Consider the following 10,063-nt stretch of genomic DNA (forward strand, 5'->3'; position numbering starts at 1 on the left):
GTAACTTTGGTGTGTGCTTAATTATTTTGAACCTGGAATTTCTAATTCTTTCTATAAATCTTTATGTCGTTTGAAAACGCTGGCCTTGGGGGAGGAAATTGTTGTAGCACTAGATAATGCACAAATTTAGGATGCATGAGAATTGTAGTTAAGATGAAAGCATTTGGAAGTTAGCGCATCACCATGCTCCAGCTAAGTTTCCCACCACCAAGAGAATTACGAATCACAGCCAAGAATGGTTGTTTCAACTTGGAAGTTAGCGCATCACCATGCTCCAGCTAAGTTTTCTCTCACCATTTAATTTTTAATGCCACATTCTCATCTTTCTGCTTGTAGATTATGATGGCTTAATTGTTCATTATGAAAATGGGGTATTATTATGGATTTATAGGTGCATGATGAGGAGTAACTGAAGTAGTTTGTACAAAGCAGTTATTTGGATAAAAATTCAATTCAAAATTCTTTTTATTGAATTTTTTTCAAACAAAATTCTTCTTCGAAATAAAAGAATTTAAAATTTTTTATTATATGTATAGAGATGAAATCAAGAATGATTTTATAAGAATTCATTTGTATTCTTTTTTTGCAAAATTATTCATATCAAATGAGGTAAAAAAATGCAATCTAAACAAGTTTGGATCATTTCCTCTTCTGGATTTTTCATTACATCAGGAAAACCTCTATAATTAGCAATCTAAACAAGTTTAGCAAGGGATCCCTCTTCCGTTGATGGTAAGTTGAGGGTTAAATTTTAAGTATTGATATCGATAGGCAAGAAAGCAAGCACCACTGGTACCTATCAGCGAACAAAATGAACATTTTGGTTGAAGCTTTTTCCAGTTTCTTTCTGGTTTACCCCCCAATTCTGGGAAAGGTGGCCCCTCATATGCAAATGGCATGCATCTATACCGCCATTTCATACTTGGTCATGATCTGAAAACTAAAGTACATGGCCGTTTCCCTCGTTCCATCATAACCATGGAAAGATTTTGCAATTTTTCCAAATGGATCGAAGATAGTTATCAGCGACTTTGCTTCCTACTTGGAAAAATCGTGGCTCAAAGAGTCTACTCCATGCACGTAATGCCCATTCTCATCACCTCTTTGTTTTCCTACTCTACTTCAACAAGATGACGTAATAGCGTGTTGTTCATGTAAAAGCTCATCCCTTGCCTTTATCCTTTCTTCATTTGTATTTCTCGTATAGGTAAATATCAATCCATACAGCTCCTTCCCATTAATATTCTCGAACCTTATTATCAAAAATTTTAAAAAAAAAAAAAAAGAAAAAGAAAAAATTCTCGCACCCAATCTCCATATCATCTTCTATTAATTTTATCTGATTGTTCGATGCCCATAAGAACTTCTAACTTCTTCATTTATTGCTCTTTGTTTGGTTTATTAATTTCGTAGTCTTTCTTCTGTTATTCGTCTTTTATTTCTCTATATAACGCAGCACCTGAGTTCTTTACTTCCCATCAAGCGTTGAGTTTTTTTTGGCCCTAAAAAATATGGCAATGAAGAGGTTTCTACTTGTTGCTCTATCAATTACTTTGGTTCTAAGAATTGCAGAGAGTTTTGATTTCAATGAAAATGATTTGGCATCTGAGGAAAGTTTGTGGGATTTGTACGAGAGATGGAGGAGTTACCACACTGTTTCCAGGAGTCTCAATGAGAAACACAAGCGTTTCAATGTTTTCAAGCACAATGTCATGCATGTTCACAACACTAACAAGCTGGATAAGCCTTATAAACTGAAGCTGAACAAGTTTGCAGACATGACCAGCTATGAATTTAGGAGCATTTATGCTAGCTCAAATGTCAAACATCACAGGATGTTTCGAGGGCTGCCACAGGGAAACGGGAGCTTCGTGTATGAGAAGGTGGAAACCGCCCCTCCCTCCATTGATTGGAGAAAGAAAGGTGCGGTTACAGGCGTTAAGGACCAAGGCCAATGTGGTAAGGCTTGTTTTTCATGTAACGGCTTGCGTTATGGAATCTTCCTCAAGTTATAGTTATTAGTGACATATACGAACCTCTGACAGAATTGCAAAAAGGAGTGGAATGTCGATTAACGATAATGGTACATGTTTTGATTGCTTGTAGTTTAATTCTTGTCATTTTCGATGTGCCATAGGTAGTTGTTGGGCATTTTCAGCCATCGCAGCAGTTGAGGGCATTAATCAAATCAAGACTAATAAGCTAGTGTCTTTGTCCGAGCAAGAGTTGGTGGACTGTGACACTGAGTGCGGAGGATGTAATGGAGGGCTAATGGATTATGCATTTGAGTTCATTATGCAACATGGAGGCATAACAACTGAGGCTAATTACCCTTACAAAGCTGAGGACGAAATTTGTAATGTTTTGAAGGTAGATATCCATTCTCCATAATTACTTCGAACTAAATTTAGATGAGATAATAAACTTCTATTATTTCTTGTAATTGCAACGATTCCAGGAGAATTCACCAGCAGTTTCTATTGATGGGTATGAGAAGGTTCCTGAAAATAATGAGAATGCGTTACTTGAAGGAGCATTTTTTCGATTCATGCATGATTTAAAAAATAATTATCAGTTCATGCAGAATCCGAAAATATTTTCGGATTCTGTGTGTCAACGGAACGTGTTCGACAGTCATACTGTCCAACACGCTAGTTCGACACTCATAGTGTCGAACAATGGGGAGTTCGACATCATGAGTGTCGAATTGCCATGTGGCGTGTCTGATGTGGTGTGTTCGACATCCAAAGTGCCGAACAGCCTATAAAGTGGACATGTGGACATGTCCTTGCATGCATGACATGTCTCATGCATGCAAAGGGTGCCTTACATGCATGACATGTGTCATGCATGCAAGGCACTTTTCAGGAGACCCATGTGGTACTGTGCATGCAAGTCACTTTGAATGTCGAATGGGGCGCTGTGCATGCAGGTCATTTTGGGTGGAGTGCCTGCATGCATGAAACATGTTATGCATAAGGGGTGCCTTGCATGCATGACATGTGTTCATGCATGCAAGCCACTGTCTGGGTAAAGGAGACCCACGCACAGCTACGCGGGGAGGAGACTTTAAGTCTCCTTCCATACACCATCTTTCTGCTTTCATCTTCTCATTCTCTATTTTATCTCTCAAATTTTTTCTTCTCAGCATTTTCTTCTTCAAAATTTTTTAGTATTTTTTTTTCCAAATTTCTTCAGCAATTTCTTCTCCGTTTCCAGCTCCTTCCTCAACAGATTTCCTTCTTCACCTTTCAACATTTCCATTATCATCAGGTTCTTTTTTTACTTAAATTTATTTTTAAATATAGATATTTTTTTATATATAAAAATATCTATTATAAAATATAATTTTATATATAAATATAATTTTAATTATTATATGTATTAAAAATTTAAGTATAATATTTTTTATTTTTAAAATTTAATTATGTAAATACTAAATGGTAATAATAATTATTTTTCAAATTTCTGTTCATGCCACTGGACCGGCCAGGGGAGCAGTGAACAGTTTGTTCGACACCATGGGTGCCGAAGAAGCTACTGGCAGTTCGACACTCATGGTGTCGAACTCCCCATTGTTCGACACTATGAGTGTCGAACTAGCGTGTTCGACAGTATGACTGTCGAACACGCTCTGTTGACACACAGAATCCGAAAATATTTTCGGATTCTGCATGAACTGATAATTATTTTTTAAATTGTGCATGAATCGAAAAAATGCTCTTACTTGAAGCAGTGGCAAAGCAGCCTGTATCTGTGGCCATAGATGCTGGAGGTTCAGATTTCCAGTTCTACTCGGAGGTAAAATTTATTATTCGTCAAAAAGAAACATTTTACAAGTTGATTAACCAACTTTAACACAAAACAATTTGCAAGTTGATCCTTCCTTTAATATTGTGGAGCATGAACACAGGGGGTGTTTACTGGAAGTTGTGGAACAGAGCTGGATCATGGAGTTGCAGTCGTGGGTTATGGAACAACACTTAGTGGAACTAAGTACTGGATTGTGAAGAATTCCTGGGGAGCAGAATGGGGAGAGAAGGGTTACATAAGGATGCAGCGTGGCATCTCAGAGAAAGAGGGACTCTGTGGTATAGCAATGGAGGCTTCTTATCCCATTAAGAACTCAAATAATCCTGCAGAAGTTCAATCTTCTGCCAAGGATGAACTATAAACAACATATGCCGTCATGGAGTTTGCTTGGCAGTTCAGCCGCATGTCTCTCTGATTGAATGGCTGCAATGACGGAAAGATTCCAGTATGGTGTATCAGTTGAACACTTTCTTTTCTCTTGTTTCCTGTTTGAACGTGAATAAAATCTTTCAAGATTATCTCTGGTGCATGAGATTCTATAGGAATTGACCTCTTTCAAATTCAAAGCAGACCATCTAAATTCCTCAGAAATTTTCATGCAGCTACAATTACTAATTACTCAATAAATAGACAATTGCTCAAAAAATAAATAAATAATTTTACCAGAAAGTAGCAAAAGGAAACCCAGTAAAAAAGAAGTACATCTTATTATTAATGATCCACTATTTCACATTTTTTAACATTTGGTGTGTTAAAAACATTAGTAATAGAATATATTTTTCTAATTAAAATAAGAATTAGGTTAATTTTTTAAAAAATGACTTTTTTTTTAATGAGTCACTTTCTAAATTTTAGAATCTTATCAATATCATTATAGAAATTTATTATTAAAATTAAAATTAAATAATAAAAAATAAATAATTTTAGTAGAAAATATTTTTTTATGTAAAACACTTTTTATAAAAAAATATGCCAATTATTTTTCACATGCAAACGTAGTTTAAAGTTACCCAATTTGTTGGAATGAATCCAAATAATGTAGGACCAGGCCCATGAAATTTCATTTGGAGTCTCTTGTTTAAAAACAAAGTTGGCATCTTTTCCACATTTACTAATGAGAAAAAGACATCTTCTGAGCGATTTTTTCCATTAAAAAACAGAAAAGTTAGCCAGCTAGCTTGTCGATACCAACAATAGGTGGGCATCTTCAGCTGTGCAAATTAAATTCACCAATCATAACACTGTAAATTTGAGAGAGACGATGTTAGTCCATTGAAAATTATTAACAAAAATACTAACAAGCCTTTAATCTTGATTGATGCCTGTGACCAACCAGAGATCTTTTGTTGCCGAGTGACCAAAATTGTTGACAATTGAAACTGAAATAGAAAATAGATACATGCATTTTATTTATGATTTGAAAATTGCTCCTGCGTGCAGCTTCAATCAACAATTTTGAACCAATTTTCAAGCCAGCTGAAGCTAGTTCTCGTCAAATTTATAATTATATATATATATATTTTAATCAAAAATTAAAAATATAAAATCTCTTAAATTTAAATTTAGTCAGATATACTTACCATTAAACTAAACATGTAACTATTGATAATTATATTTATTTTTGTAAAATTATTAAAATGAATATGCTCCAATGTGAAATATTAAAGAGATAGTTGGGTCTCCAAAGGTGAGCGCAGCATTTACTCTAGAGATTTGAAATAAATAATTTTATAAAAAAATTCTATCAATTTATTAATAAAAATTAATTCTTGTTTATTTAAAATTTTTCATTTTAATAGAAATAAATATATAAAATTTAGCAAATGAATATAGAGCCCATGCAAAAATTTATAATCAGGCTGGTCTGTTATGTGAATGTCTCTTCTTGTGGAGCTTCAATGGGGCAGCTGAAATTTTGGCTTCATTCACACTGGTGGACGATACTTTTCTGCCGACTTCCATCATGTCATATTTGATGTGCTGATTTGAAAAATCAGATGAAATGACTCTCTTAATTATAGATAACTAGCGGAATCAAGAAGATAAGATACTAGTTAAAGAAATGCAGGCCAAACTATGAGTTTATTTAGAGAATTTAATATTACAAGCAACTACCTTTTCCTCCATATACATCATTGTACTCAACTTCATCATCTAATTAACACTTTCGCCTACTCCTTCACAGACTCTTAATAAAAAGGAAAATGAGTGCAAAGGAACAAACCAAAATGCTTCTTTTTTTTTATTTTTACAATTATCCACAAAAAGAACAAACATTATAATGAATCTTACTGCACTTTGCTACTTGTTGGTTTGTAAATTTATAATCTGGAGATCCTAATCCGACGGTACCGTATTGAGTCCCTCAGTTGCTCCTTTTTTCCTCTTGGGCAGGTTGAGAGAAGACATAACTCTGGCCGACACTACCTTCCTCACTAGTAGCCTCCATAGCGCATCGTCGCCCTTCTTCTCTTGTTGCATTTTCAGTTTGAATTGCCTATAACACGACACAAAACAGCCAGGATAAACATAGTACTCGTAATTGTGTGATAAACCTATGACAAATGACTACTCAAGGAATGAAATAAACCTATATTGCTAAAACAAAATACATGCTTGTCAATTAATGTACGGACCCCTTTTAAAAAAGAACGTATATATCATCATCACTGCATTTTCAGGCGATTATTTTTCTCTGTAACTATTCCTAACAGACCAAGTGATCTTTAATTTGTTGGAGTAAAAAGGGAAGTATTAGCCCGTTGTAATGCTTCCTAAAAGCCAAAAGCGAAGAAAATTGGTACGTTACAAGGTTCCCCTGTTCCACTCTCAACTGATGAACTGTCGACCTGGGCTTTTCTCATCCTCAGATAAAGCCATAAAGACATAAAGTTACTTGGTCCAAAACATTACTTTGTTGAACTAAATGAAATAAATATCACCTTCTTTGTCCTCTTGGTACGATGCCCTTTTCTCAGAAATAGAACAAAAAAGAGAAGGGGAAAATCCCACTTCGTCACAAGTTACAGCTACGAAAGTTGATATTGAACAATTAATGGTGACAAGCCAACCACTACTAAACTTCAGAGGCAAACAAAATTTGAACACATAGAGTAATTCCCCCTTTACACTAACTGAAAATTAGATCCTGAACACGACCATTTTAAGTTTTAATGAGAATGATCAATAGGAAGGACCTCGTTAATTACCTGCACAGAGGAACTTTGCAAGAATCGAGCTGCTCACACATGGAAGAGTGAAGTCTCAGTAGCTGCCACATCCTCTTGCAACGGGAGCACCCTCCATTTACCCGATTCGTACACGCGAGGAAGTGCTTGATCAGATGCTGGAGACCTTGACATGTGGAGAACTTGCTACATGGGCCTCTCTTCTTGTTGGGCTGCACGTCATACGGCCCAACGCTTGTGCACCCTTCGGAGCATATGTGCTCTAGGCAGTCCATCGCCACACTCAGCTCCATGTAAAGACACTGCTCTTCCCTGTGCCTCCTCGTTCTCTTCTTCCTCTGTTGATAATTCCCATAATCATTGTTAATAACAGAGAAAATAACTTAATTCTAACTACCCATCTAAACACAATACAGAAGTTATAGCTATTTTAATAGGAAATTACCGATTCAGCTTCATCAATGAATTGAAGAATCTCGAGCTCCAGATAGGGGTCGTGATTTTGCATGAACTTCCAGCCTTCAGTCTTCTCTACAGCCTTGAAATGGCTAGAGACAAACTTCATGCATTTGAGGTAAAGATCCGGTGCATCGCAGAGCCTTGCCAATTGAAGCACGTCTACCACATTCTCAATCGTTAACTGTTGACCCACAGCCCTGGCGCATCTCTGTTTCAGATGCGGGACCAGGTAAACGTGGGATAATGCCAGTAGATGGATCCCAAACTTCGCCAACTCGTCTTCATTGCACCTGCAACAGTGGCGTTTCCGTCATTTTGTTAAATATAAATATATTTTTTAATCAATTAAATTTCTTTCACCAAGATTGGAAAATAGCATCGCCGATTTTGCGTAACCGACCAAAATAAATAGCATGGAATAAAATTCTTTTCTTTTTTTTTTTTTTAATGTAAGCTTCTAAGATAATTCATAAATCATAGATAATTAATTTATTTGAAATTTCCTTTTTTATTTAATTATATCACTAATCAGCGGTCAAATTGAACTCTCTTTTTTTCGCCCATCTGATCAGCTTGTGATGATCTGATGGACGGCCGAGATCAACACGTTGGCAAATACGCAAATAACCAACCTTGAAGAGTAGATGAATCGAACTAACGCCACAACAGCGTCGCAAGGGACGCCGAGGATGGGGATAATTCTCTCTGAGCTGCGATGCTTGCGTGGCCTATCAATGATATTCCCCAATACTGGCGATACGGAGGCCTGCATCCTCGCAAATCGAGAAGGAAAAATTAAAAACTAGTTCAATATCTCGCAAATCAATAATCAAAATTAGAGAGAGAGTGTGTGTTTAGTACCAGTATAACACGGTGAGCCGGAATGCGTTGGCCACCGGAGGTGATAATATGGACGTCGGGTTTCGGTATTTCACGAGGAATTTGATCGGAGATTTGACAATGACCGTAGAGATCACAGGCGATGGCGGTGGTGGTTGCGTTGTGAGAATCTTCCATAGAAGGTGGATAGGAAGAAAGAACACGTATTAGGAGTCTTTTGCGCTATATTGCAATAACAAAGGAGCAGGCTGTCCCTGAGCTTTATAGACATTTGAAGACAGTGCCAGCGATTTTTTTTTTTTTTTAAGTAGGAAAATACGAATGTTATAGGCGGAAAAGGCGAAGCACGCGCTCCTGGTGGTGCGTGGAAGAACAGTCGTCCAGTCAAAAGAAGTGTAGTCAACTATTGCGCATGGAAGAAGAAACACATTGGAGTTGGAGGTATAACTGGGGAAGCAAAAACAAAAAAAAAAGAGAAGCGCCATCATGCAAGTCATGGAAGTCTAGCCTAGCCTGCCCTGGAGAAGTGCGTGACAGTGATTTTCTGTGGGATATACCTGAAATAGCAAATTTATAATTTATTTATTTTTAAATGTGCAAATGAGTTATTTTTTAAAAATCAAATACAATAATAATAAGAATTTCAATTTATAATTTCTACAATTATTGACAAGTAAATGTTTTTTTTTATTTTTTCTTATTTTTTATGATATATTCATCATTTATGTTATTCTGATTTAATCAAAATTAAATAATTCATGCTATTAAATTATTTTTAAAATTAATAAATTTTATCTTTTAAATATAAATTAAATAGAAATATATTATTTAAATAATAGGAAAATAACACATAAATTGGATTTTATAATGTGATGCCCCGTCACATGTTTCACGTTATTATTAATTATATTATTTTAGTTAACTACTTTTTGAATACAATTAATAAACTTTCAATAATTCAAAATCAATTGTGATTCATAAATTTCATTATAGAAATAACAAATTTTATATTAATTAAATAATAAGTTGCAAATTCAGTTTCTTTTAATTATTTATACCTTAAAATTATAGAAAAGATCAGTTAATTTATTCCATTTATATATTTTTAGATCAATTTATTGATAAAAAAAAATCAGAATATATATATATAATGACGAGGACATATTTAAAATGTTTTTTCAATATAATTCGAGACTTGTTAATTTAAAATTATAAATATATCAATGGAAAGGATAAAAAGAAATTATAAGAAAAATAAGGGAAAGAGAAAATACTAAGTTGAAAACAGACAAAGGACCCCAAAAAATCCGACATAGGATGGATAACCCACGTTGGGAAATGTTTGGGATTTTGTAATAAACGGCTCGACCATATCGCAATTCAGAAGAGTCTAACTCTCAGATCAATCAAACTCGTTAAGGCGTTCTCATCCACGCCAGCTAAACTTTCGTCCCCTTGTATAACAAATAGATGACCTGTAACTATTACTTTCGACGTGGTGCCATCCCGTTGAATTGGCAGACATTACATAACAAGCCTAGACATCGTTGTCGCCTTTCATACATGCACACGTTTCTACGCGTTGTGATTTTATCTGGTCCGCCATGCACCAAACAAAGCTAATGTGGGAACCGACTCTGATTTGAATGATACAATAAGGTCCATGGTGGTGCGCCACAGTGCCACATAATATCTTATTTTATAATAAGATATGGAACATTCAAGGAAGCAACATGCACACATTTTCCATGTGGTATGGAACG

At 35.3% G+C, this 10,063-nt stretch overlaps 2 protein-coding genes across 3 annotated transcripts; one reads left to right on the forward strand and one right to left on the reverse strand.

The window, feature by feature from the left end:
- The first annotated feature begins 141 nt into the window (after positions 1–141).
- LOC110617044 (vignain) lies at positions 142–4,331 on the forward strand. Its single transcript, XM_043957221.1, has 5 exons — positions 142–1,959; positions 2,138–2,370; positions 2,459–2,531; positions 3,734–3,801; positions 3,914–4,331. The coding sequence occupies exons 1-5, from the start codon at positions 1,512–1,514 to the stop codon at positions 4,172–4,174; spliced, it is 1,083 nt and encodes a 360-aa protein (XP_043813156.1). The 5' UTR covers positions 142–1,511; the 3' UTR covers positions 4,175–4,331.
- Positions 4,332–5,876: 1,545 nt separating this feature from the next.
- LOC110616803 (BTB/POZ and TAZ domain-containing protein 1) lies at positions 5,877–8,586 on the reverse strand. 2 transcript variants are annotated; one of them, XM_021759294.2, is made up of 5 exons: positions 8,322–8,586; positions 8,093–8,226; positions 7,447–7,750; positions 7,023–7,339; positions 5,877–6,310 (listed from the first exon to the last, which is right to left on the reverse strand). In XM_021759294.2, exons 1-5 carry the CDS (start codon positions 8,475–8,477, stop codon positions 6,151–6,153), a joined length of 1,071 nt encoding a protein of 356 aa, XP_021614986.1. In that variant the 5' UTR covers positions 8,478–8,586; the 3' UTR covers positions 5,877–6,150. The 2 variants fall into 2 exon arrangements, with proteins under 2 accessions (XP_021614986.1, XP_043813187.1); XM_043957252.1 differs by having other exon boundaries at positions 8,093–8,233; positions 8,322–8,457.
- Between the last annotated feature and the right edge of the window lie 1,477 nt (positions 8,587–10,063).

The sequence above is a fragment of the Manihot esculenta genome, chromosome 6 (genome assembly GCF_001659605.2).
Source record: "Manihot esculenta cultivar AM560-2 chromosome 6, M.esculenta_v8, whole genome shotgun sequence".
NCBI classification, from domain to species: Eukaryota; Viridiplantae; Streptophyta; class Magnoliopsida; order Malpighiales; family Euphorbiaceae; genus Manihot; species Manihot esculenta.